This window comes from Electrophorus electricus, chromosome 12 (genome assembly GCF_041902795.1).
Source record: "Electrophorus electricus isolate QZ-2024a chromosome 12, ASM4190279v1, whole genome shotgun sequence".
Lineage (NCBI taxonomy): Eukaryota > Metazoa > Chordata > Actinopteri > Gymnotiformes > Gymnotidae > Electrophorus > Electrophorus electricus.
In genome coordinates, this window is record NC_137508.1 from 11,024,936 (window position 1) to 11,052,556 (window position 27,621).

General features: G+C 45.1%; 2 protein-coding genes across 21 annotated transcripts in view; one reads left to right on the forward strand and one right to left on the reverse strand.

Annotated features, from left to right (window-relative positions):
• Window positions 1-1,435: 1,435 nt before the first annotated feature.
• nsd2 (nuclear receptor binding SET domain protein 2) lies at window positions 1,436-19,311 on the forward strand. 3 transcript variants are annotated; one of them, XM_081724115.1, is made up of 24 exons: window positions 1,436-1,653; window positions 3,464-4,252; window positions 4,685-4,877; window positions 4,969-5,135; window positions 5,253-5,699; window positions 5,812-5,901; window positions 6,017-6,191; window positions 6,352-6,417; window positions 6,542-6,714; window positions 7,278-7,374; window positions 7,754-7,866; window positions 8,225-8,323; window positions 8,416-8,539; window positions 8,667-8,867; window positions 8,986-9,165; window positions 9,306-9,462; window positions 9,650-9,852; window positions 9,955-10,058; window positions 10,410-10,679; window positions 10,910-11,026; window positions 16,272-16,413; window positions 17,072-17,178; window positions 17,276-17,474; window positions 17,692-19,311. In XM_081724115.1, the coding sequence occupies exons 2-24, from the start codon at window positions 3,491-3,493 to the stop codon at window positions 17,997-17,999; spliced, it is 4,494 nt and encodes a 1,497-aa protein (XP_081580241.1). In that variant the 5' UTR covers window positions 1,436-1,653; window positions 3,464-3,490; the 3' UTR covers window positions 18,000-19,311. The 3 variants fall into 3 exon arrangements, with proteins under 3 accessions (XP_081580241.1, XP_081580242.1, XP_081580243.1); XM_081724116.1 differs by having other exon boundaries at window positions 6,355-6,417; XM_081724117.1 differs by having other exon boundaries at window positions 4,688-4,877.
• Window positions 19,312-19,463: 152 nt separating this feature from the next.
• kiaa1109 (KIAA1109 ortholog) overlaps window positions 19,464-27,621 on the reverse strand; it is a 39,147-nt gene continuing 30,989 nt past the window's right edge. For all 18 annotated transcript variants that reach the window (XM_081724114.1, XM_081724113.1, XM_081724112.1 and 15 more), the window contains 17 exons: window positions 26,737-26,898; window positions 26,511-26,650; window positions 26,112-26,304; window positions 25,520-25,723; window positions 25,155-25,331; window positions 24,875-25,012; window positions 24,568-24,780; window positions 24,291-24,441; window positions 23,954-24,111; window positions 23,659-23,845; window positions 23,112-23,329; window positions 22,563-22,814; window positions 22,109-22,312; window positions 21,824-22,018; window positions 21,532-21,666; window positions 20,705-20,876; window positions 19,464-20,563 (listed from right to left, as the gene is read on the reverse strand). In XM_081724114.1, the coding sequence (XP_081580240.1) occupies window positions 20,344-20,563; window positions 20,705-20,876; window positions 21,532-21,666; window positions 21,824-22,018; window positions 22,109-22,312; window positions 22,563-22,814; window positions 23,112-23,329; window positions 23,659-23,845; window positions 23,954-24,111; window positions 24,291-24,441; window positions 24,568-24,780; window positions 24,875-25,012; window positions 25,155-25,331; window positions 25,520-25,723; window positions 26,112-26,304; window positions 26,511-26,650; window positions 26,737-26,898 (3,119 nt within the window). In that variant the 3' untranslated portion in view covers window positions 19,464-20,343. The remainder of the gene's footprint in view (window positions 20,564-20,704; window positions 20,877-21,531; window positions 21,667-21,823; window positions 22,019-22,108; window positions 22,313-22,562; window positions 22,815-23,111; window positions 23,330-23,658; window positions 23,846-23,953; window positions 24,112-24,290; window positions 24,442-24,567; window positions 24,781-24,874; window positions 25,013-25,154; window positions 25,332-25,519; window positions 25,724-26,111; window positions 26,305-26,510; window positions 26,651-26,736; window positions 26,899-27,621) is intronic.

The window sequence follows — 27,621 nt, forward strand, 5'->3', positions numbered from 1 at the left end:
CCCCCCAAACGCTCTTTCTCTTTTTCCCCATAATTTGTCGATACAGGGTCATTACAACCGTTCGTTTTCTGCATGATAATAGAGCGCATTAAGTTCAAATTTCACAACGTTACATCGTATGTCCAAAAGAATGTTGTCTATACCCCCACAGTTGAAGCCGAAATCCCATTTCTATAGAAATCCATAAATAACTGTGAGGAAAATGTTAGCCAGGTGTGAAGTTCTTCAAATCTTAAACTCATAATCCTATCCTATCACAAAGTTTGCAATGATAGATTTGCTTCAACGCAATGCCTTAAGCCTGTCTTCACACATTGGTCTGTATGACTTTTTAATACTTTATTAAACATAACATGTAGGTCTGACTTATAAACACATGTCTTTTTCTTTCATTCTTTTGTTTAACCTTTATTGGCACTGCAGCCATTGATTATTTAGTCCAGATGCATCCTAGTCAGTCAGGTTTAGTTTTGTGTACTTTCTTACTGGGAATACACGTTGTAGCCTACACCCAGTGGTGTGGGCTATAACGTGTATTCATGGTACTTCCAACACGTCAAGAACGGAATTTCAGTTCAGATTGCACTATCGGCCCTCCCATTGTTTGGAGAACTTTGCATTGTAGAGATCATATTGTACTTAAAGAATTCTTGGCTAGAGGATAGAATATAATTTGCCAATTTTATAAATTTTATAAATGTATCCTTTACATTTATATGTACATTTATGGAATTTGGCAGACGCTCTGATACAGAGCGACTTACAAAAGTGCTTTGTCATTTACTCATAGAATACACCCTAGCCAGTAGAGTAGGTTAGAATCCAATATAGCAAAGATCTAGAATACTGAAGAAATACAGGGATCAATGCTGATGCATTTCTAAGGTTACACTTAGGTTACCCAGTCCCATGGTTTTAGGCCTTTGTAACTAAAATTCACCCACCAGACACTATCACTAAACTACAATTATTGGACCCTGTTTCAGTTTCAGAGGTTTACCATGTCAAGAATGTGTTCTTAAGAAGGGAATGTGTACATTCTGTGAGAGTATAGAACTGTATTTTGTTCAATCCATAAAAACTCTCAGAACTCTACTTTTATACTTTGAGCCATTTATACTAACAATTTTCTTGTAGGAATACCCATATGATCTGGCGCGCTTATTTATGGGTTGCCAGGCTTCACACATTTCAAATTTATTAAAATCAATTATTTATATTTTTGTTCTTTATCCTGGAAAGAGTTCTATTGCTATACTCTTTTATCGATGTATTTCAAAGTAACTGATAGAAATTATATTTAATTTAGACATAAACTACGATAGCATCAAATCCCCTGCACGTAAATTCCTAAAAGATATACAACTGGCAACCTTATAATACATCCGCCCTCTTTGTAGAACGTCACATTGCGAGGATGCCCTCTTTGGCTCATTCCTGTAGGCCGATCTGTTTCTTGCAGCGACGATTATTTTCAAAAACAAAAACAAACGACCATAGGATTACGTTTGTTTAAAGCGAGTTACAATTTTCGCAGTTTTGTGCAACTATTTTTACATTTTTGAACATGCTCTGCAGCGAGTCAAGACAGGGAAGACGTAAAATATTTGAAAAGGCCGGGTGAATTCTGCCGCTGCTGCCAACCAATCGGAAGTGAGTATTTTCGCGCTGATTGGAATAAGTTTCCCGCAAGCTTTGACTCGGATGAATAGAAGTCGGAATAATCGTAATGCTTCGAACAGGTTATTTTCAGCTAAAATCCATAATCAGATCGTTTGAATAATAAAAAAATTTGAGTCTATTAAGTTATCTAAAATTCCAGAAGATTTTAACTAATAGCTACGTTTCTGGGAACGCTACCGTCTAGCGTGTCACTGAAGCAGCTGTGGTGTGCTATGCTAACTAGCCTTTTGCCTCGGTGTCTCAGTCAGAATGGCCAACAGGCTCAGTACATTGAGAGGTTTCAAATGGTGTACTCCAGTTAGCCAGCCTAGCTAACTGACATGTCAAATGCTTTATTTATGAGTAGTTCGCTAGCTACTTATAAGCAGTGAGTAATTTCATACCATTGTAGGTTGACCGCTAACGTGTTTTTTCCGCTTGCCTACAGCGGTTCAGTGCAGTTTCTGTTCACACCACCGTTAGCTGGTCAAACTCAGCTAGCGCAGCTAACATTTAGCCGGGTTTGGCAAATTGGCGTTAGTTAAGTTATTGAAGGCTGCAGCCTGTGCCGCATCGCCAGTCTAACGTTAGTTAGTAGTTAATCTAAGTTGTCGATTGGTTTAAAATAGTTTAGCTTTGGGAATCGCTTATTTAAATAAATATAGGCTGTTATGGAACCTGATTTAAGTCCATTGCTCAGGAAACGTTTTCCTAACTGATGGCAATCTCATCATGATTTCTCACATCGCTGTAGCTAGTTAGAGGCGACTGGCTGAGACTACCCATTTTGAATTACAATAGCTTCCTACCCCGTTTAGGACTAAGCTAACAGTTGCATGTGTGTCCTTTCATATCGTTGATTACATTTGGCCCTACAATGGGTTGGCTAATATTAACACGCGGAAAACCGCATTTGAGCTTTATGCACTTAAGGCACGTCGCTGATGTCATTCAGCTTTAGGATAAAGTTAATGTTAAAAGTCCTTGGCGCTCAGATAAAAATCTAACCTCGCATTTGTAACTTGCATGCTTTTTCCAGATATCTAAACACTATTATTGGTAACTATCGTAAACTAGACGACTAGCTATCTAAAGAGAAAGCAGGGCGAATTATTTCATTCAACAGCAAACTAGCTGGCCACCCACTCACTGAAAATTTAGCTAAGATGGTAGCCATTTTTATGTGGAGCTAGACCCATTTCGTTTAACATGGACTCTGATTTTTTTTATTATTTTTTTTGTCCAATTACCGAGGCCAACTGATTTTATATCCTGACTGTTAGCACGCAATTTCACTCCTGGGGTGAAACGTACAGTTATTCGCATTTATAGGTCCTCTTAAAGCCGCCGCGCTGTAGCGGCTACAGGTGCAGCTGTCTGGAGACGCTGCTTGGGCTTTTCTTTCTGTATGCAGTGCAGGGATTGGCAACGGGGAAAGATATATCGGAGTACAATTATCATACTGTGTCTCCTTTCATCAGCTTTTTGGTAGATTTATCGTGAGTTTGGTAAGATCGCATTTGATTCGTTTGCCTTACTCCCCTCGATCGAGCTTTATGTTGTTCTCTTAAGCGTATGTAAATAAAGTGAGGTACATACTTAAGAATATATGCAAGTATGCCTTTTGTGATTCCAGAAGTAAAATGCAAAAGAAACCTCAGTTTGTGTAGATATATATTGTCAGACATCTTTTCTTCTGTTCTCTATTATTTAACTTACCGTTGTAAATACGGATGACGTGAACGTAAACAGTAAAGATGAATTTTGAAACGGCTCTCTCTCATTTGAGTTTGTGTTTTAGTATACAGCAGGCCTCTCGCTGGCACTGATGGACAGTAAGGGAAGTTCTCTGCCTGCAATGCCTGAGCCAAAGAACCCCACTAGTATGAAACAGCTCTCGGACTCCCCGGGTGGATGTAAGGGACGTGGTGACGGAAGCACAGATCCCGCCCTTCTGATGGATAAAGCTGCCACTCAGCTCGCTGCCACACCCCAGGACAGTGTTCTGCAGATACTAGGCAACCATAACCACACTCACGAGCGGCTAAAGGATCTCACTTCTCGCTTGTTAAATGGTGATCAGGATAAAATACCAAAGCTCTACACTGCCCCTGCTGCACCACCCATCCTCAAAGGGGTGGAGTCTGGCCCTCAGCACGACGGCCCCCAGAGGAAGGCAGACTCCTCCCCTGAGCTCACGCTCAAAATAACCAAGCGATTGGCTAATGGGAACTCGCCGCCGCCGTCAAGCCTTTATGAAGGCAGCTATGGAGAAGAGGGGGCAGAGGAGCCAGACACGCCTTTGAGCCTCCCAGAGGGCATTCTGGCTTCTCCGAGTGCTACAAAAGAAGGCAGAAAGAGGAAGAGGGCACCCGTGAGGAAGAGGACACCACCTAATAGAAGACATCCCACTGTTATCCCTGCTGCTATTGGCTCGGAGAGGTCCTCTCTCATACTCGCCGCTGTAGAGCCATGTGATCAGGTCACCGTGTCGCATGACCTTGTCCCTGACTGTGGGGTTCTGCTGCTCAAGTCACATGACTCTGCTGACACTGAAGTAGCTGCCTGCGGAACTCCGATACCTGCCGTGGTACGCCTCTGATCCCGGTTCACTGTCCTCCCCATGTCTTTTTCTTTCACTGTTACTACTCACTACTAGGGTAACTATCCACTTAAGTGTCACAGTTTGTGCAAAAATGTTATGTATAGAGCAAGCACTCTGCATTATTGAACACATCATATGCTCACTGCATGTTGTTCTGAGATGTTGCAATGTTAAACCAAAACATTTTTAAAATTCATATTCAAGACAATTTTGCAATGTGGGTGGCATAAAAGCACCATGAAAGAATTGCAGAGGGTAAAGGGAACAGCACCCCTCCTTGGGGGAGCAAAGCAAAAAGTGTAGTTCAGTATTGGTAGTGGTGGTTAGAAAACTACTCCATAATATTCCTGTGTGCTACTTGTCACAGCTACAGTTGGCCCCAGCATAGGATAAAGCCACTGTCATTCTTTTGTGCAGCAGCCCATGCCGGAGGCTGAGGAGGATGCAGGCGTGCAGGGCGTGGCCGACATCCAGGCGGTGTGCACGGACGAGCAGTCTCATGTGCAGTTCTCCGTGGGAGATGTCGTCTGGACTAAAGAGTCCGGATACCCCTGGTGGCCATGCATGATCACTACAGACCCGGAGTTTAACCTTCACTTTAAGCAGAAAGGTAGAGTACCAAGGCGACAGGAGCAGTCGTCGCGTCGCTGTCAGAGTGGGCTGCCTTCCCTGACTCGGTGACCCGTTTCTTTCTTGCTTAGGAGCCAACAGTCGGACGGGGTTGTCCTACCATATACAGTATTTTAGCGACACTCCCGAGATAGGCTATATTGCTGGGAAGAATATGGTCGTGTTCTCGGACAAAGACCAGTACCAGACACTGTGCCGTGGCAACAAAGAATTTGACTCTCATGCAGAGGTCAAAAAGGTACTGCAACTGTTCGCTCCCCGTATATGTTTTCTGAGCAGGAATAAACATGGGACATATCCTTCTCACATTTTTTTTGTATACCAATCCTCACGTGACTTGCAACCTTCTCTTTAGTTCTCGATTCCACGTAAGCTGCGGACACCGTGGGAGACGGGCATCTCCCAGGCAACAGAGGCTGTAGCTCTACCTTTGAAGGAGCGCCTGGCCAGGTTCACCTTCGCGTATGAGGACGGCCAGCCGCGGTTCGGCCCCCGCATGCAGCAAGAGCTCCAGCAGGGCCAGGCGGGGCAGGCGGACCTCCCTGGGACAGCCAGCCTCACACCCCCCAGCTCGAGTCACTCCAGCCCCCTCACTGTGGAGGCCCCCAGCATCTCCCTCCCCCTCCACGCGCCCGCCGACAGCAGCACTTCAACAGGGAAGATGCCCCTCGCCACTAAAGCATCTACAACCCCAGCCATGAGGGGACAGGGCAACCAGCACAATGTTCCTGCGAGGAGGAGGAGGAGGAAGAAAGTCTTGCCCCCTGCCGTTAGTCTTCCTCACGCCGACCCTACTGTACAGGTTAGAGCTGTGTGGCTGTGGTCACCACACTGTAATGAGTAACTGTATCCTTTGTTGGGTCTCATTTTGTTTCCATCTAGCCTAATTCATGTTGACTCTTTTTACTTTTTAGGGCATTTGTGTTGCCCCAGATAAACTTGAACCTAAGAAAAAAAGACAGACTAAATCTAGGAGGTTGACTACAGAGTCATCACTGAAACAGGTGGGCGGTCATGCATTTGGTCTTTATTCTGCTGGCCTCCATAACTGCACAGTGACCTTTGTAACATGCTGCTTACTGTGTGTGTGTGTGTGTGTGTGTGTGTGTGTGTGTGTAGGAACACATCCTTTTTGGTGACATTGATCCTCAGCTAAAAGCACATCAGAAGAAACAGAGAAAACTAAAACAGAAGTTTCCAGCAGCACCAAACTCTCTGAAAAAGAAGAAACTCAAGGCCGCCGCTAGCATTGCTGCAAGCGCGAGCACCGAGTCAGAAAGGCTAGCGTTCATCGGTGAGGCCCAAGGCTCGGCCTTGCTTTATGAATGCCTTTACTTATTAAACGGCGTGCTGACTGCAATGCTGTGACCTGATACTTTGAATAGTTTCAACAATCTTGCATGAACGTTAAACGAGTGCTTTCTTCCGTCCCACCTTGTGTCTTTCTTTGTTAGAAGCTGTGAAGGTGAACACCATCAGGGGAAAACAGAAAAGGCTCAAGGCAGATGCTATCTTTAAAGGTTGGAGAGAGATTGTGTAGTCACCAGCCTCACCACTCTTTCATGGCGTATTAATTCAGAATTATCATAACATCCTTTTGGGCTTCTGAGCAGACAGTAATGAGCAACTGTATCCTCTGTGCAGGTATGAAGAAGGGCTCAAAGCGCGCACTTGAAGATGTCAGCGAGGGGGAAGAGCAAGAGGAGGGGGAGGAGCAAGAGGAGGGAGAGGAGCAAGAGGAGGGGGAGGAGGCGGAGCCCCAGCCTAAGAAGAAAGCCAGACTGAGGGAGGGGCTAAAACAGCACCAAACTCTAAAGGTATGACCGTCGCTGACGAGGCCCTGTTACTACTCAACGGTACAGATCTAGTGTAACATCAAAGTGGGAGGCAGTAGGGTGAATCTGTTCTGTGGCATTTCGGGTTGAATTATGGGGACAGAGTGCCTCTGGGGCAGGTTGTGGTTAGAAAGCGTTGAATGGGTTGTGTGGAACTCAGAAACGAGTTCACTGGGCATAACTTACATTTACGGCATTTAGCTGACACTTTTATCCAAAGCGACTTACAATTATGACGGAATACAACTTGAGCGATTGAGGGTTAAGGGCCTTGCTCAGGGGCCCGGCAGTGGTGGTGCTTGAAATAGCAACCTTCCGATTACAAGTCCTTAACCACTGAGCTACCACTGCCCCTAACTATAATATAGTATTTCTATAATATTATATTTCTATAACTGTAATGTTTCTTAGTAATGAGCAAGCCAGGATTGCTGCCCTGCTCTGCTGGGAGACCTTTATCAGCAGAGCTGCCAACCATATACGGTGTTTGCGTTTGTGTTGGCTTTGATGGCGCCGCTCCGTTTTTCTCCCGCTCCCTTCAAAAGGAGCAAACAGCCGAGCCGACCATCAGCGTAAATTTGAGAAGGAAACGGAACTCTGCCAAGAATGAGGAAAGGAAAGGGCCCAAAACGCCAGTCTCAGGTAATGAGCCACGGAGCTGTGGGGGGGCTCTCTGATGTTGGTGGTGTTTCTTAAGCCCTCCGTTCTGAAGCTTTTCACTGGATGTTAATACAGTTCAGTAGAGCTATTAATTTAAGCCTTCAAATCCACAGTTCTCTATACTAAACCCATCATGTAGCTTGTGCCATACGTGGATAGAAACAATGAGAATTGACCTTTTAAAAATATTATTATTAATAATAATTTTAATTTATATAAGTTTTTCATACCCAATGTCACTTTACAGGAGCACAGGGAAAAATTCAGTGAGCAGAAGAATGAAATAATGAGCAATGACTTCTAAAATGGTAAAATTATTTAAATTTAAGTTCCCCATTGGTCAGCTTCCTTATTGTGACAGGAGAGGAGCCTCAAGTCAAGGCCAAACGTGTTAGGAAAAGGAAACAAGATTCTGGGAACCAATCCTCTGCCGCATCCAAGAAGCACCGCCCATCAGCTCAAGTAGAGCCAGAGGTATGTTTGCTTAAGCCCAGATATATGCCCGCATCTCTCGAAGGCAGTACGACAAACTTTCTTTGGAAATTCCTCACTAAGAAATCAGAGAAACTGAAATTTTAAACAAGTTTTACACTTCAAGGCTAAACATTTGGCAGAAGTGTCAGTAAAGAAAAAGAACCCATCAAGTCTGCGTTCACATCACCAGACAGGAGGTGGTGTTTCTAGAGCAGCGTAGCCAGTCCACTGGACTGGTGTATGAGGTTATCTGGGATCCTGTTTTTAAGTCCTGCTTGAAATTGTCAAGGCATTTTGGCTTTTTTTTTTTTTCTGCCTCTTAACTGTGAGGAATTATGAAATGTGATGTGTGCTGTAGACTTTGTGTGAGGAGAGACCTGATTCTCCCAGTGACAGTACTGATGAAGCCCACGCAGTCAAGAAGGCTGAGCGCACCAAAAAAGAGTGTGTGTGTCAGGTTAGTGTGCATATGCTAGAAGTTGATGTCTCATATTTTGTACGTTGCAGGCATGTTTTGGACAAGGTGTTTGTGTATATGTGTGCGTGTAGATTTGTGAAAAGACAAGTGAGGATTTGGTGACATGTGAGGGCCAGTGCTATGGCTCATACCACCTGCAGTGTTTGGGTGTGGACCAACCAACAGACAAAGTTCTTTGTGCTGCCTGCCGCACAGGTGAGCACGATGCCCCGTTAACCCCCCCCCCCCCCCCCCCCACACACACACACACACACTTGAACAACATATAGTGCCTGAGCAGGTTTGACAGTCCGTGTGCGTGCCCTTCACTTCTCTCCCTCAGGCGTGCACGCGTGCTTCTCATGTAAGCAGTCCGAAGGCGAGCTAAAGCGATGCAGCGCGCCGAGCTGTGGCCGCTTCTACCACGAGGCGTGTCTGCGCTTGAACGCCCTGACCATCTTCGACAACCGAGGCTTCCGCTGCCCCCTGCACACCTGCCTAAGCTGCCACCACAGCAGCCGTGGCACCGCCAAAGCCACCAAAGGTAGCGCACAGCGCCCCCCCCGCCCTCACGGCTGCCTTTGAAAGTCCTTTGCCCCCAGACGGCGCTCTTTGCGGGCCGCGAGTGGTCAAACGCTGACTTGTGTTTCCTCGTCGTTCAGGGAAGATGATGCGCTGCCTGAGATGTCCCGTGGCCTACCACACGGGAGACACATGCGTGGCAGCTGGCAGCGAGATGCTGAGTCCCACAGCGATCGTATGTACCCACCACTTCAGACCTAAGAGAGGCTACAGCCATCACTCACACGTCAACGTTAGCTGGTGCTTCAGCTGCTCCAAGGGTGAGATCATGACTGATAAAGCTTTGACTTAAGAGGACCGCTTATAGACTGCGTCTCAGCAGTGTATAATGACACTTTTTGAAGTTGAACCCCTTCTTGGTCTTTAAACTGTGTTTAAACTGCGTGTGCACACGCGATAGGTGGCCAACTCCTCTGCTGTGAGTCGTGTCCAGCTGCGTTTCACCCTGACTGTCTGAACATCGCCATGCCTGATGGCAGCTGGTTCTGTAACGACTGCCGCTCTGGCAAGAAGCCCAAATACAGAGACATCATCTGGGTCAAACTGGGCAACTACAGGCAAGTTCCAGTCAAATACATGGGTTACCGTTGCAGTACGCCGCCCACTCAGACAGGACCGTCATATTCATATCCAGACACAAACCTGGAGCCTTGTGGTGGGTTATCCTGTAGTTGCTTGTATATTGAAGGCTGTCTTTGGAGGTTTTGAACAGAAAAGGACACTAACCCCGCTCTAAAATGCCAGGTGGTGGCCAGCCGAGATTCGTCACCCGAGGAACGTCCCCACCAACATCCAGCACCTGCGGCACGACATCGGAGAGTTCCCCGTTTACTTCTTTGGTTCGAGAGACTATTTCTGGACCCACCAGGGCCGAGTGTTCCCCTATATGGAGGAAGACCGAGGGAGCAGAAACCAGAAAACTGGCATTGGAAAGGTCTTTAAGAACGGTAATGGCTGTGCACTTTAGTTTGGGTTTATCATTGCTGGTGTAATCCCAGGGCAGCCTCGCTGACACCGGTACGTCTTCTTTTCTCCCCGCCGGGCTTTAGCTGTGTTGGAGGCTGAGGCTCGGTTTAAACAGATCAAAATGGAGAGAGAAGCCAAAGAAGCCCAGGAGAACAACAAGAAACCTCCTCCTTACAAATACATTAAGGTAGCAGTTTCTCACATCCAGGAATTATCGGGTGGATCCCTCGGAACACCATAACTTTCTGCTTTTCAGTCAACTACATTCTCCATCGACTTAAAGTAGGCCAGGCTTTGTGACAACAATGTACTTGTATCTTCATCGCTGACACTGGTCTTTGAGGTATCTAAAAATTCTCCTGTATCTGTGTAGCACCTCTAACTCCAGCCCTTTGATAGAAGGGAGATGAGATGTTTCTATGTTTTTTTGGTTTTTTTTTCCTTGTTTTGGGGCTTTTTATTTCACACTTGTGTACATTTTGAACTGTTAATTTTACCCCATGCCCATGTCTTTATACGTATGACGTGCTCTCTGCAGATCAACAAGCCGTGTGGGCGCGTGCAGATCTACACAGCCGACATCTCCGAGATCCCCAAGTGCAACTGCAAGCCGTCGGACGAGCGGCCGTGCAGCTTCGAGTCGGAGTGCCTGAACCGCATGCTGCTGTACGAATGCCACCCGCAGGTGTGCCCAGCCGGGGCCCTCTGTATGAACCAGGACTTCACCAAGCGCCTCTACCCCGAGACCAAGATCATCCGCACGGCCGGCAAGGGCTGGGGCCTAGTGGCCCTCCGCGACATCAAGAAGGTGAGGGCCCGTGGGACTGGGGATGAGCAGTTTAGAGCTGCAGTGTGTGATTCACAGACGTGCCTCACAGAGTTAGTGAATGAGTATGTGGACAAACTGGTTGTGTGTATGTAAGTGTCTGGTTTGATTGGCTCAAGTGTGAGTTCTCAGGGACTTTGTGATTTGAAAATGTGGAAGAGCTGGTTGGTTTTCACGTGTGTTTATTTGACGGGCTGTTGTCTGTCACTCAGGGGCAGTTTGTGAACGAGTATGTTGGTGAGCTCATCGATGAAGAGGAGTGCAGAGCCAGGATCAAATATGCTCAGGAAAACGACATCACCCACTTCTATATGCTCACCATTGACAAGGTAATCCCCATTAAAATCAGGTGTGTGTGTTTGCTCTTCCTGCACCGAGGTGGCCTGTGCAGTGGCTGGATGGTGTGCAGTAGAGCTAGAGGAACAGTATTTCATTGGGAGTGCCACTTCACAGCCTACTGTGGTGCTACAGTACTAAATACTACAACCACTCTCACTAATTATAAAAAGGAAAGAATGAGCAAACGCTTTCTGAAATGTACGTATTGTGAAACGGCACCTTTTTGTTGTGTGGTTGGCGCGTGTGTTGGGCTGCGGCTAGTTCAGTCTTGCTACTTCGCAGCTTGCACTGTGTCTATAAAAATTGTCTTGACGTGTTTGGATAGTTACCCTGACTAATTTTGCCACCCATTCTAGCCTAAAATGGGTGTTTCTAATGTAGTGTAAAGCTTATGTAAGCTTTATCTAGCGTAGACTGGACAGTATTAAATTTAAATGGGTGTTTCTAATGTAGTGTAAAGCCTATAAGCTTTATCTAGCGTAGACTGGACAGTATTAAATTTACATGGGTGTTTCTAATGTAGCGTAAAGCCTATGTAAGCTTCGTCTAGCGTAGACTGGACAGTATTAAATTTTAATGGGGTTCTTGAGTAGCTAATTTACTATATTTTAGGATTAGCTCTGTGGTTTTCTCCATTTTCTTCAGAAAGTTAAATTGCTTTCTGTTTTGTCAACCTCAGCAGCCATCTTTTAGTACCTTATTTACCCTGGTCCAATCAAGCGAAATCTCCTAACCAGTCGATGTGTTTTACATGTGTGTGGTCAGACTGTCAAAGCGATAGACATACTTTCCAAGTATAAGTTAATACAGATCCCTGAAGAGTGAGTTATTTAATTTAAAAATGCATCATGGTTTCTAATAATAGTGAGTTTCCGGTGGTATCAGGACATCTCCAGCGTAGTACAAAGCTTCAGCGAGAAAGAGGTGAAGGAAAAGATTTCTAATTATTTAGACCAAAACGGATCAGCATTGCTGGGGATGCCAAATACGACCGTGTTTGCCGAAGGCTGTAATTAAATCCCTAGTATTATGGGGAATACTTCAAATAATACAGCCAGAACTGAGAGTGGATCAAGTCCAGCACATGTCATGTTAGCTGGAGACTGCATATCTGTCATGTTCTGGAGGCACATGAAGAGGGGGAATAATACCAGCTAAAATACTCTCCCACCAACCCTTCTCCAAGTATGATTTCATTTTATCCATTGTGCTAGATTCCATTGTTATAATTGGAGTATATATCCATGATCATCATCATCTTGTCATAATGAGATTATCTAAAGGTTTCTTCACATTTGAATTGAGAGCTAAATAAAGGAAATGAGTGGCTAAAACAACAGATCTATAAGTAGTGGAATAAGATGAGCTGTTAAGTCAAATTAAGTTGATATCATTTAAAAACTGGCAAAGGTGTTACCTATATAAAGATCAGTGAAATTTTTGACCCTGTTTGTCCCCTGTAAACAATAGGATTACAATTGTAAATGCTGCTGCACACTGGAATTGGAGAGCAGCTGAGGGCCTGAAGAGTTGGTGAGGAGTGAGTCACGTCCACGCCAGTACTCACCTGGGTGGTGTGTGTCCCGCGTCCATGCCAGTACTCACCTGGGTGGTGTGTGTCCCGCGTCCACGCCAGTACTCACTAAAAAGCAGGATAGAACATTCATTTTAATAGACTGAATTCTACCAGCCAAGGACAGAGGAAGAACATTCCATCTTGTGAGATGTGACTTTAAGGGGAGAAAGTTCTCGATGTAGCGAGAATAAAAGGAATGGCTAACATTCACTAGTAGAGTTCTGAAGATGGATTTGAAATATGAAATTTGAAAAGGAATTTAACTGGGTTTAATTAGCAGGGCTGTCTTGCGGTAGCATTCACTTTCTGTTAAATCTATTTTGCAGATTGCACCAATAAGTCTGTAATCTCTTGTACGTGAGTAACTGGGTCGGTGACATAAATCAACAGGTCATGAGCATAAAGAGCAGAATCTGTGGTCCACACCGCCATGATGAATGCCTGTAATTGTTGAGCAGAGAGGGGACAACCTTGGAGGTTGCTGCGCCAGAGAGGAACATATGACTGTAGATTGCTGGTAGAAACGCAACCTAATGGCAACAGAGAAAGGAGACGAATCCATGAGATTAATGTTTTATCAAAACCAATTTTCTGCTAAACGTTCTCTGAATCTGAGAAATGGCTACATGTGCAGTGACTGGTGCTTTGTTTGTCTCATCTCTCACAGGATTCTAGCAGGTTTTTTGGTTGCCACTAGACAGTCAGTAAGGTTAATAACGTCTCCTAGAGATCAGGAGCGGGCGGTGCTGCATATTGACAGTCGAGTTCTAGAATGGACACTGTACGTTGTTCCACATGGGCTTTCTTGTTTTTGTATATATTGGCCAAAGAAGAAACAATATGACCTTGAAGACCTGCGTTCAGTGTCTCCCATGGCAGTGAGCTGCCGGTCGCCATGGCCCTGTTCAGTCACAGCCTCAGCCTCGTGGGCTGTGAAGGGAGTGTAATTATATGACCACACAATGCAAACATGCTGCAGTCTACTAGGAGATCGATCGATCTATCCATCCATCGAGAGCCAGTGGAAAAAATGTCTTTCAATTTAGGTTTTTTGTTTTTGTTTTTGTTTGTTTTTTGGGGATTTTCTGTCTCTTAAGAGTAAGACAAACATCTTACAATGCAGTTTTTCAAAAATTGTTATTCTTAGTTTAACAGCAGGTCCACTGTAGAGGACATCAGGATAACTTTAATGGGAAAAAGCTTTTCTGTATTTTTGACATTCCAACTACACAGGTGATATTAAACCAGGTGAACTTTTTCACATTCTGTATTGACATATTTCAATTAAACAAAAATCATTTTTCATTCTGTTTCTTGAAAATGTTAAATTCTTGGTTCTGCTTGACATTTTGTAAAAGTTCAGCATTCGGCCACACAAGTGCACCACTCCCATGTTTTCATTGTATTCTCTGATGACTGCTGGTCTTCTCACTTGGATGTGTGACTTCTGTTTGGACCATCTTGTGCAGATATCCTCAGGATCTTTTCCATGTATGGTAAAGGCCATTTAATACTGGTTTGTCATACTATTTTGTAATTGCCAGCTCAGGACTATTGCTGACAACCCTAATTAATGCTCTTCTGCCTTCTTTTTGCAATTGTTTGTCAACAGTTAGTTGACGTGGCTTTGGGACCCTGTTTTTCATTAGGGTTCTAGTTGCAGCAAGACCCTTTTCCAGCAATACATCCATCAGGTTCAATCATGTGAAATATTGGTCAAAGAACAGCTGACTTCCTGTGGGTACAGATTCAACAGCTGCCCCAATGCCTGATTTAAAAAATATATATATTTGTCAGCAAATGTATTCTTCCCCTGATACACTTCAAAGTCTAGCATCAAACCATCTGGAGAAGCAAGGAAAAATACCTTCAAGCCAGTAGGGTACGGCTTGCCTGGAACAAACTGCCTGATTCCTGTAAAAGGAGTGATTTGCTCATCGATACAGAGCTTTCTTGGTTTTGGAAGGCTAAGGCGTCCCTGCCTCACTCTGTCAAAGAGGTCTTACTTTCCAAAGAATGTCTGTCTGTTTTCTTTGTTTCTTCTGTCACATCCAGGTCAGCGACTATTTTTAGTGAGTTTCTTAGCTTGAAGAACTTATCTGTTGCTAATTATTGGCACTTTTGTTTTTTAGGACCAAAACATCTTGATTCTTGGGTAACCAAGGCAGGCCATATGAACTGATATTCCAAAGAACACCTTAATTTCTTGTGGTGTGGTATTCAATCCTCTAACTTGCAGTTCCCTTTGATTTGTGAACATTGCCATGTTTTTAAAGATGTTGCTATCAATGTACTGGGAAAAGGACTCAGTTGGACTCCAATTTGCATGGATTGTAGGATCATGTTGGTAATCAGATGGCATAGCTAGCACAGGACTAAATCTATAGGGATGCAAAAATTCCAAAATATGTTGGTAAATAACCCGAGTAATTATTTTATCTCTAACCACTTTGATCACAATGAAATCTAGTTATTTACCATAAAATACTTTGCAGCAATTAATAACAACAGTGTAGCATATGATGCATGTTACTATGGATAGCATCATGTATGGTTACCCTGGAGACAATGAGAACATGCTTGCTATTCCTTGACCACAGAGGACGGCGGGTTTCGTGTTCACCTTTGCCTGTTAGCTCGTCTGATGAGCCTCCTGTCTCTTCTTCAGCGCTCTCTACCTCTTCATCAGCAGGTTCAGACTCATCCTCAGCATTTTCCTCATCTGATAAATCTAAATCTAAACCTCTATTATTCTGTACAAAATCTCTGCTTTTGTCCTGTCTACTACAGCAATGTGGAAAAACATTGTAAAAATGAAAGACATCAAGATTATCCTGGTGTCCACCATAGAGGACATTCATAAGATGGCTATTATTTCAACACAGTAATAAGAAAGCTACTCTCAAACCTGACTACATCATTCCTGACATGTTAATAAACAATACAATATAAAAACAGTTAAACATCAGTAACTAATCGGTATTTGACTTACCTTTTCTCTTTCTATAAAATGTACTTGTTCCTATGGAAGCCAGTTTGTACTGACAGGAGGAAAAAAAAAAAAAAGTTGGGACCGTCCCGTCCAGACACACATGGTATCACTGGAAAGCCCAGGATGTACTCTCTGTAGGACAGCAGGAATCGACAGACTGACTCAAATAAGAGGAAAGACGGAAGCAAAAACACAACGTCCAGGACCAAGGAGACACATGAATATGCGGGGTCTCAGGAGGAGAGATATTAATTAATTATATATATATTTTAAAAAATATGACTGATCCACCTACAGGAACACTGGAAGGACACCAGTAATTATGCAGTTTTTACTGGCTAGACGTTTGTGCATATACTTTTCTTCTTAGCGTGGCAGGTTGCAATTTTGATAGCAGGCTGTCAAGCCAATATGCTCATTGCCATGTTAGGAGCACAACCAACCAGACCCATGTCAGCTACAACTGATGAGTCAGCTTGGTTGGTTTTTAAGCAGTTCTTAATGCGTGTTTTTTTGGGGGGGGGGTTTGTTTGTTTTTTTTATCACCAATCATGTAACATATACAAAAATTTGTAATGTTTTCAATACGTTCCCTGTGTAGCATTCTTTTAGAGTGATTATTTTTAATACCGGCATTATCTTTACCTGTGTGTTTGGTTGTGTGTAGGACCGAATCATTGACGCGGGGCCTAAAGGGAACTACTCCCGCTTCATGAACCACAGCTGCCAGCCCAACTGTGAGACTCAGAAGTGGACCGTGAATGGAGACACGCGTGTGGGGCTGTTTGCAGTGTGTGACATCCCAGCAGGTGAGTGCAGACGAAAACCCCGAACACATCGGGCTACAGGTGTGCCTTTATTTCTAGAGAATGAACAAATTATAGAATGATTAAGTGAAAAAGTACATTTACAATTAACACAATCTGGTGCTTACAGCGACCAATTGTGCACAGTGTATTCTCCACCAGAATAGGCCAAATTTGCATTGGAATTTTCAAGGCATTATTTGAAATATTGAATGGTAAATATAGCAGCATACATTTACACAGCACTTTGGGTTCATATGAAACAGAAGCGCATGCAGCCTTTATGTTGCAACAATAACGGACCACTCAGTTCTTTAATTGGCTGCCTCCAAGTTTTGTCCTTCAACATTCAACTATGACCAATAGGCTGCTTGCCTTAAGGCATATCCTATTACAGCTAAATATTTTAGTCAGCACTTCATTGGTAGCCACTAGACCATGTGACGACCAGAGCGGCTCTATGCTGCCCTCTGGTTGGCTGCAGAGATGTCTTGTGGTTTTTAAACTTGAGCACTTGTGTTTAATATTTTAATTATTTACTATTTGTTTTTTTAAGACTTATTCATAATGCATCAGTGCGAAATGGTCAGTTCTGTGTAGAAATCCATCCCACGAAGTGGTGATTTTAGTCGTGCAGATTACTGAAGACATTGTGTTGTAGGTACGGAGCTGACCTTCAACTACAACCTGGACTGCCTGGGCAACGAGAAGACCGTGTGCCGCTGCGGCGCACCCAACTGCAGCGGTTTCCTAGGAGACCGACCCAAGGTGAGGCACACCTGAGTGTGCACTGTCGAAACTCCTTGCCTTTGCCTCTTGAAGAAACGTTGTGGCCCAACTGAGGTTCCGCTTGCCTTTTCCACAGATCACCCCGACTTCCGAACTGAAAGCCAAGCCCCAGAAGAAGAAGCCGCGGAGGCGGCGCTCCCGGAATGACGGGAAAAAACAATCGGAGGACGAGTGTTTCCGCTGTGGTGATGGAGGGGAGTTGGTCCTGTGCGACAGGAAGGGTTGCACTAAAGCCTACCACCTGTCCTGCCTGGTCCTCACCAAGAGGCCCTTCGGTAAGAGCAGTTCCCCTTGCGCTAGCCTGGGCTTTCACAGACTTGTAATTTTAACAGTGAAGTGTTGCTCTATTGTCAGAGACTGAGCCTGTTCCTGTTAACAGAAGTATTATGTATCTAGTTCTTGACTTTTTTTTTTTTTTAGCAATATTAAATATGTGGAAGAAATATAAAACAAGCTTGGTTTCAAGATCACTGATTTTTGCCCGTCGAGCAGGTCGCTGGGATTGCCCCTGGCACCACTGTGACGTGTGTGGGAAGCCGTCTGATGCCTTCTGCCAGCTGTGCCCCAACTCCTTCTGTAAGGCCCACGAGGAGGGCGCGCTGCACCCACATCCTGTCTCCAGCCAGCTCTGCTGTCAGGAGCACGACGACTCAGACCTGCAGCCGTTGGCTGAGCCTGCCCCTGCACCAGACCAGCCCATCAAACCTGCGAAGCACAGTCGCAAAGGCGGGGCCAAGAGCAGCTCCAGCACAGCGCCCGAGAAGGGCTCCAAGAAAAGCTCTAAGAAGGCAGAAGTGTAGAAGTGAGGGGGCCGCCACCTCCCTCCCTGCGCTGCCCCACCCCCTTTCTACCCATGATTCAGTGGTGTCGACGTCGTCGTGACTGTTTCTCCCAAACTGAAAGCACTGTGTGTGTCTAATCAGGGAAGTACGCGAACACTGTAGAGCTCCATAGAGTTGCCACATCAGGTCCCTCTGCCATGCTCTCAATCTCTCGCTCCGAATCGGGTGTGCGCACAAATGAAAAACACACTCAACCCACAATCGCATTGATATGTGTTTGAACACAGGGCTAACTCACCAAACATCCTCATTACTACCCAGCATTACCGACGCCAAACTTGAATATTTTTACACCCATTTTAATCTTTGGGATAGATGCTTCTTTTTTAACAGTAGATATGTATATGAAAATGTATATGAAAGACCAAAATTATAATAATACTGGAATTATTGATAGTAACAGACTGCAAGTACACAGCGTTTTGTGGTTGTTTGTTTTGATTTTTTTTGGTGGGTTTTTTTTTATAACCAGTTGTATTGTTAATTGTAAGACACTATGGATAGGCCTTGAATTACATTTTGTTTATAGTCAGTTATAGCACACATTTAACTATAGAACACCACATTTTTAGCACACTTTTTTGTTAGCTCATTTTTTGAGTTTACGTAACATGGATCGTAGAATGTTAAAGTGAAATCCTACCTTTTTCAGAGTTTAAAAAAAAAGCCAGTAAATTCAAACAGGGCCATGTTTGTGATTGTGGGTGGAATAAAGTTTCTTGAAGCCACAGAAAATGTTCAGAGTAAGTGATCCTTTTTTTTTTGTGAATGGATTGAGAATTAACAGTACATGGTTTGCAAGCCAGAAGCCCTAAACAGAGTAAACCATTACCCCATACAAGCACGTCTTTGAGAGGCAACAGCAAAAGTACTGGGTCCCTGGATTCTTGCATCCTTGGAAATGTTTACTGTTTTTAGGCATGGAATGCAAAGATTTTTCAAATGCAACATTAAATAAACATAGGTCTTTTATACATTCTTATTGGTTATGAAATTATCTTGATTTCCAGGAAAGTAAAATGGAAATTCAAAGAAACCATGATACTGAAAGTAGATGTAAAACATTTTAGATTTTTTTGGCAGTTTTTCTCCTTCCTCGAAGCATCACCGGTGTCTTGGCATTCAAGATTGCCTCAATTTTTTTTTTCTTTTTTTTTTTAGTGAGTTCAAAAAATGATAAATCACCTATGCACTTTCTGACCAAACATGAGCATGAAATGGACTTAACTGTCAGGCCTTACAGACCTCAGCACTGGCCAGCTCTATGCTGAGCTGTTCACCAACTGTTAAATACTTGAGTGTGCTTTTATTTCTGACGTTTGCATGGTTGTACTTGACAAAATGGCTTCACTTCTTTTACAGAGCCCAGCAAACCTAGACAGCAGAGACCCTGCCCTCTGTAGCATCACAGAAGCCTGTGCACATAGTGCAATGATTTTATTCAGATAAAGCCCACTGCACCTTTGCACTTGTTTATATACAAGCCTATTGCACTTTGCTTATACATTAAAATCATGGGCCTAAAACGACTTATGGATTATTCACTTTAAGATATTAAATAACCCATTGTGCATGTCAATAAAAAAAAAATCACATGGCATTAGAAAGATTCACATTTTAAAATACAATCCCAGGTTGGCTCTTGTTAGAACTACTGTTGTAATTGATTTTTCAACCTGAACCCAACAGCAGATGTCACGACATTTGGTCATTTGAAAATGATAGTGGTTTTAAGATGCCCCAGCTTCCCACAAAATCTGAAATGGTAGTGCAACATAACTGATGTATGTGCCCCAAAATACTGACTTTAGTTAGTTAGTTTGTTTTTTTAATTTAAATGGACTCATTTTTCACAAGCTTGAGAGGGTGACCATAACACCAAGAGACACTAGCTGTGAACTCCCGTTATAAAGAACAGCTCAAACACTCAGATAGCTTCTGTCTCCTTGCCAGTCACTGTTAGTGAAGTGTTAATGACACTAAATATAAAAGGGTGTATAATCCATGTTAAGAAGTCCAGCTGCCATTCAGCAGCAAGTTACAATAGATTGCTATTTCGGCTCAAACTGTACAGACAATAAAAGAACCACCTTCAGCTGGTTCTGAAGGAGGACAGACACGTGCGCTACAGTAAACATCTGTCACAGTAATTTCACAGAGGAAACCAGTGAGCGAATATACAAAGTGCACTGTACAATAGTGGTAATGTATCCAGTGTATGAGATGAGTTTATAGTCACATTCCATCCGGATCTCACATCTGAATGTGTCGGAACGAAAGAAGCAGGCCGAGGGAAAGAATATTAATGTTCCTCTTTGTCTCTCTGTCCTTTCTTCTCCTTTTCGTCCTGCAGTGCAGTGCCAAGTTTCTTAATGAGAACAGACAGGACTTTGTCCAGTGGGTCCATCACGCCTCTCTGAAGCCACTTGGGAATTGTAGTTCTTGCATGGTGGAAGCCCAGTTTCTGAAGGATATAGTCCACTCCTACTGGGTCAATTTTCCTGCCTGTCCATGAAATCAGCCTGAAACAGACAGAACACACACACACAAAGAACACACATGCATAATTCAAAACCAAACTGCTGTGGCATTGCAATTTACAATGCTTCCAACTGAGTGATTTAAATGGGCTTTTATAATGTGGGTCTTCGCAGCAGTTTTACCGCAGAGTGGGCTCCAGGTGCCAGGTGTTGCACAGGAAGTCCCTCCAGTCCACGGTGGCGTAGTTCACTCCCTCCTCTTTGGGCTTCTCTTTTGCGGGGGTGCCGTCCTCCTGCTGTGTCGTCGGGCTCTTCTGACCCGGTCGTGACAGAAACATTCGTGGTGCAAACAGGGCTGCACACACACACACACACACACACACACACACACACACACACACACACGCTAAACTCTAAGTAGACTAGCTCAGAAAAGTTCTGTGTAAAGGGAAGTTTTATTAAACAATTTTAATAATCATCATAAGTTTAATTAAATTTAATACCAATCCAGCAGTGCTTGATAAAATATGTTAGTCCTAGATCTCACACACTTAAAAACAGCACTGTAGACCATGTGTGCACCTCTGACTATACTTATTTACAGCCAGCATATTTTGCTGTTGATTTCAGAAAGCTGTGCTTCGATGTTTACCGTCCTGCTTCACTTAAATGCAGACAGCTGTTACTAGGAAACAGCAAAATTAATTAAAATATTAAAGTGCATATATATGGATATTAATTAAGCGCTTACAAAGAAATACCATATATCAGCCATTTTCCCCTTTTAGTGTAATCAATTATTATAGTTTCTGAGTTTGTACTTTTACATTAAAATTACATTAATATGCTTTATTTAGACTTACCTTCATTCATGTTGGCATTTAAAAATAAAAACTTGTAATAATGCTATATATTGTTTTTATTTTGTAGTAAATGGACCTGTATGGTGTAAGTGGTGGTGTTTGGTAGTGTGTGAGGTTTGGTACTAGTGCCAGATCAACATGCTTCACCTTTCTCCTTCTCCTTCAGGTAAGCAGAGACCAGGTCATGCAGGAACATGATCAGCTCCGCGTCCATGGTAACGCAGATGTGATCGGTGAACTCCGTAACCACACTGCACTCCACTTTGGGCTTGCTCTGGGAATCTACACACACACACACACACACACACACACAAGTGCCTTTTAACAAGCAGCTACCTACAATCCCACATAAATCAGCAGCACGCTCCCCTTAAGTGGAGACCCAATCCCTGGCGGTGTATTCAGCATGGCCGAGCGTGCTCTGCTGCAGGGGCAGTACCGCTGAGGGAGGGCTCCTCCGGGTCCTGCACGTGGATGGATTTGAAGTCAAGCTGCATCCTGGGCAGGGCGAAGATGGTCTCCGTCTCATGGTTGTAGCTGGACGAGCCGCGGAAGCCGCTCAGCAGGCTGGAGCTCTTTGCAGCGGCTCCGCTCTCCGACGTGTTCGCATCCACGTTCCGCAGCTGGTGCAGCTCTGAGAACAAGCAGGATGCACTTTTTTTAAGGAACTGCTTCGAAAAGAAATGTGTGATGCGTGTGGCGTGCGTGGTCCTGTTTGGTTTACCTTCATTTCTCATGGCAGTAACATAGTTAAACCATTCTTTGACCGTCGCGACTCCGTGAGGTGGGTTCTCATGTCTGCGGCGGGTGACCTTGGTGATGGTTGCCATGGGACTCTCCAGTGCACCACAAGGCTTGGTTACCATGGTGTTGTGTCCTAGGTGAAAGTCCAGAGTCTGAACGATGTAGGTGGAGTCATCGCTGGAGCCTAGACAGAGAGAAATCCCTGGTAGTTATACGTTCACCAAGCAATATGATGATGGTTCGAAAAGTACTGATCCAATTAGATTCATGAACATGACTGCACTACAAAAAGAAGGTGGGGTGTGTTCCAGTGCAACATAAAATCAACATAAGTGTGGCCCACTCAGAGAGTGTCTGCACTCATAACTTTGCTACAGTAAGTGTTGATTCCACTATAGCAGTGTGTCAGAATGTGAGCGCTGTGTTAACAGTACCATCCTCCCAGATCTTCTGCGCCTCTGTCCAGAATGCAATGTTGGGCTCCTCCAGGTGGAACAGCACCCATGACTTGGAGCGGAAGTTGGGCCCATGGAAACAGGCCAGGGTCATGTGGTTGCCGTGGAGACTCATAGAGCCTCCCAGCTGCACAGCATCCTCAGGGAGGGGCATCTGGAACAGGGAGATGTGGCAGCCAGCCACCATCTTCAGCACTGCCGGCCAGTGCCTGTGATGCGCTGCATCCATGTCTGTGAGGAGGGAGAATTATTTAGACTTAACTCACTAAATTTACATTTAGGGCATTTAGCTGACTCTTTTATCCAAAGCGATTTAAAATTATGACTGAGTACAACTTGAGCAATTGAGGGTTAAGGGTCTTGCTCAGGGGCCCAACAGTGGCAACTTGGCAGAGGTAGGGCTTGAACCAGCAGCCTTCCGATTACAAGTCAAGTACCTTAACCACTGAGCAACCACTAAATTATAGTTCTGATTGCTCTTCTACAAGAGGCTCACAGCCAAGTTCAGAAGTTCAGCAGCTTACTCACAGAGTTCAGCAGCTCCTTTCTCCACACTGGCAACAGGTGTTTTGGGGGGCAGGTAGGGCCCCGGGCCCCAGGTGGACAAAGCACGCTTGCTGGTGTCGAACTGCTGAGTGAAGAACTCTTGCAGCTTCATGCCGATCTTGATCAGATCAGGAGTGGTGGAGCGGGAGATGATCACTTGGAAGATATCCCACTGCAGGTCTCCATGCACAAAGATCTCACTGCATGGCAAACATTCACACATATTCACCTTCACATATGTGACAATTGTGGAATCACATGTGGATTAATCAAATAACTTTAACATGAATGTACATATGAATTTTATTTTGAACAATACATTATTTGTCATGACCAGTAAACTTTCCTAACAAACTGTAGATCAGTGTGTAGTACCATATTGCATTTTGCTGATTGCTTTCTAGTAATTCTGCAAATTGATTCTACAAGTATTCCACAGTAATTCTTTATAAATATACTGATCAGTGCTTTGGTCATACTTTTTTTCTTTTCTCTGATAGGCTGGTCAGTATATTTGTAAGCTCCTTACCTTTTCTCTGAAAGGCTGGCATCAGCACAAAGGTTGACCTTCCACTCATCCTGGAGCTGCAGGTCGGCGTTGCTGAAAACCCCCATCAGAATGCTGGAGCCCATGTAGTCGAGGCGGGCCTCCGTGGAGCCCATGGTGATCTGGATCTTATGGCTGGGCTGCTGGTTGGGGTGCTCCGAGATGTGGGCTACACACCAAACACAAAATCTGTGAGCGGTGCAGCGGTTGGCAGCAGATCAGAGATGAGGGAACCTTTAAGGAGGCGGGCGTGCGGGTGAGGGAGGCGTGTACGTACAGACCATCTCCAGCGTGTTGACATCGATGTTTCCTCCCACCACTCCTCCTTTGGAGTCCAGTTTGGAGCGGCCCAGACCTACAGACATGCTGATCTCACGATCTCTGTTACTGCCCACTGACAAGCGCCCCTGGCTCTTCAATCCACTCGTCGTCCAGCTACACGCATGCGCGTGCGCACACACGGACACACACACACACACACACACACACACACACACACACACCAACACACACAAAAACGCTAGATACTCTGAACATGGTTTGGCTGTATGGCAGAGTACACCGTTTGTGTTTGGCTAGCAGGTGTGTGGCATGTATGGCGGAGCTTCTCATACGTGTTGTTGCCCATGACATTACTCATATTCATCTGGACGTTGAGCTGTTTGAGGTTGATGGCAAACACCACCAGTGTCTCCCATGGTGAACCCTGCTGGGCTGCTGACTTAGTGTTGCGGAAGGACGGCGTGGAGGTCTTGGTTACTGAGTCTGCAGGGAGACACCGCATTATCGAACAAACCACAACGTGTGTGTGTGTGTGTATATGTGTAGAAAGGCAATAATAGGGAAAAATACTGTGCGAGTGTTCAATGACGAACAAAACTGTGTGCGTACCTCTGCGGGGTGCGGAGGAGTCAGATACACTGCGGGAGCGCCCGGGAGCAGGGGATTTGAGGTGTGTGTGGTTGGGTGTGGCATCACTGAAAACACTGGAGTGGTGCTGGGCGGCCTGGCCGTCCCATGTTCTCCAGCAGGCTTTGCGACTCGACTCTGGAGACAGGTGCTGTGCTACGCTCTCCGCCGAGTCGGGGGTGGCTGGGCCAGACGCTGGCGCACACACAGACACGTATGCACACTTGAGCTGGGATAGCAGGGTCAGTACTATACGGATGGAAATGAAATGACGGTCATAATGTCTGACCTGGTAGGTTGATGGTCTGGTCTCCTAGGAACAGTCGCCTGGCAATGCTGCGGCGGTACCAGGCTCTTGGGAAGGCCAGGATCTCACTGAGACGTCTCATGTCATACTTAAACGAGGCTGAGCCAATATCACACACCGCTAAATTAGAACACAAACACAACACTGTCTCAGTCCCTGTATAGTGTCCAGCAATAGCAAAGCCAAACAGAATTCTGACTGAAATAATATTAATTCTCTTGGAGCATTCTCTTGGCATCTGGATGTTGTAAGGTCAATGTACCTGAGATGTTAATGAGCGTGGTATCTATCTTGCCTCCCTTGCTGGCCAGGAAAGTGTCAATAAATGCAGGGCATCCTGTACGTCTTATCCTGGACAGACTGACTTTGACAAACTCCAGGTTAATGGAGAGAGAATCCTTTCTGCCTGTGACAGAGGTACTCTCCTCCTCTACTGATCCTGCAACACACACACACACACACACACACACACACACACACACACACACACACACACACACACACACACACACACACCACTTTACAGTAAATTAATGTTCGCATTCAACTACAAATTCATATATAAATGGCAGCACAACATTGTTTAAATGCTGTTTCATAGATAAGCCCCCCCAGCTGTGTTCTTACCCAGTGGTCCCGGTCCGGGAGGCAGGCCGGCTACGGCAGACTTCTGCTTGCCAGCTCCGTAGGGATGGAATACATAGAGGGAGAAGTCAGACATGCATGCTGTGAAGCTCAGCCCAGAGGAGTTAGTGGGTGGGCCTGATAAATCGGATTGGCTGCTGCTGTGCCGACTCCGCCCCAGAGGGCTGCCCAAACCCAGAGGTGGACCTGATGAAAGACACCACAGAATGGGTTTAGAACGCAGTGCGGAAATGCAGCTTTAGGGGCTGCTGACAACACCTTGTTGGACTCTCCGAAGCGCGTTCCCTTTCGTGCGCGTTTCATGCTCCTCTAGCCTGGGCCGCACACTTTGCATTTTTAAACCATGCCATGAGGTCGAAAAACCTGTGTGTTGAGAGCGGCGCAAGAGCGCTATATCATCCACCACTGACCAATCGAGGATGCAATCAACTCTCTCAGTACAGTTTTGATGTACTCTCACTGTCTAGAAGAAGTAAGTTTTGCTTTTTCAAGTGATACAGCACACGTCGTGTTAAAAAAAGTGCCGTGTGAACCCCCCCCCTTACAAGGTCACAACATTAACTTTTCCTCCTACCTTTGCTGCCAGGTATCCTGTGGGCGTGCACAGATGGAGGAGTGGAGGAGGGCGTGTGCTGGGTGTCTGGGTTGGCGGGGCCAGGGGGGTCCAGCTCTCCCCTATTGGAGGAGAAGACGAGGTCCAGAGAGGGTAGCTTCAGCATGCACTCCACACGAGACATGGGCAGACAGCTGAAGCGGATCTGGGACGGCTGAAAGACACAAATCCAGCCCAATATTCACTGCACTGCTAAAACCCCTGCGTGGGGCAAAGGAATTACTGTTTTAAATTCAGAAAGTACAACACAAAACTAAGAAGAATGTCAACGTGAGATGGACTGATATGAAAGTGATGCTACTCTTGGCATATCTGGATATTTTCCTTCGGATCTGGACATTTGTGATGGGCTTGTAGTACCTGCACTCTCACGTAGACAACCACGTCCACGGGGAAGGAGGAGTACGGAGAGGCAGAAGCCGACACCAGTGAGACCTGAGACTCCTCCAGAGGATCCACGGAGTCAAACTGACCAACATCCTCCTCAGGAGCACTCAGTGCTACATAAACACACACACACACACATTTATGCCATAGAATAATTCTTCACAAAGTGAATATTTCTTCTATAGATGAGGTGTGCCACCTGTGTAGTTCCTGTCCACGGGGGTAATGGGAATGGTCTCTAAGGCTTTCTCCAGAAAGTCCAGCAAGCAGGGGCTGATCACCATTTCCTCTGGAAGAGTCTGCAGGGCTACCCACGCGTACAGCTTGGCAGTCTTCACACCCCCCCCTGCCTTGCTTTTAGCTGCACGCATGAACACACACACACACACACACACACACACACACACACACACATACACACACACATACACACACACACATACACACACACACATACACACACACACATACACACATACACACACACACATACACACACACACATACACACACACACATACACACACACACATACACTAGTTAACCTCCCGAGGAGAGAATCAGATAATTGAAGTACACCATAGTGCCTGGACAACAGATTTGTTCTTCCTGTGACTGCAGGCCAGGCACTACAGTGAAGTCCACATCTGGAAACGTGCGTGCACTGCGCAATGCAGAAATGGCATAACTGAACAAGGCTGAGAAGTGTGCATATTTCACAAAGCCACAATGCATTTAAAAATAAAACGCATCACCATACCTTTCCAGACTACACATTACTGAGAACCTTTTCAGTGAATTTTCCTCCACAGGCAAAACTGAAGTAGAAATGTATCCCAAAGCATTCCAAAGCCAGTATGCCATGCAAACAAAAGTGATGGTGAGATCACGTTTACATCAGCCATGCTGAGCTACACACACATGCTGACAGTACGCATAAGCGTGTCACGGGCAGAGATGAAAACCACAGTGATATGAGCACTGAACTAATGCAGGAGCAACGCGTGCTGATTGGCCGGCCATGCTGACTGGCTGGTCGTGCTGATTGGCTGGCCATGCTCCATGAAGGCAGGCTGGGAGCATG

Bases quoted from the DNA above. Each gene is read 5' to 3' on its own strand.
- nsd2 (XM_081724115.1), top strand. From the start codon at position 3,491: ATGGACAGTAAGGGAAGTTCTCTGCCTGCAATGCCTGAGCCAAAGAAC. The intron at 6,715-7,277 runs GTATGACCGTCG...TCCCTTCAAAAG, and splicing joins AACAGCACCAAACTCTAAAG to GAGCAAACAGCCGAGCCGAC. The intron at 9,166-9,305 runs GTGAGATCATGA...CACACGCGATAG, and splicing joins GTGCTTCAGCTGCTCCAAGG to GTGGCCAACTCCTCTGCTGT.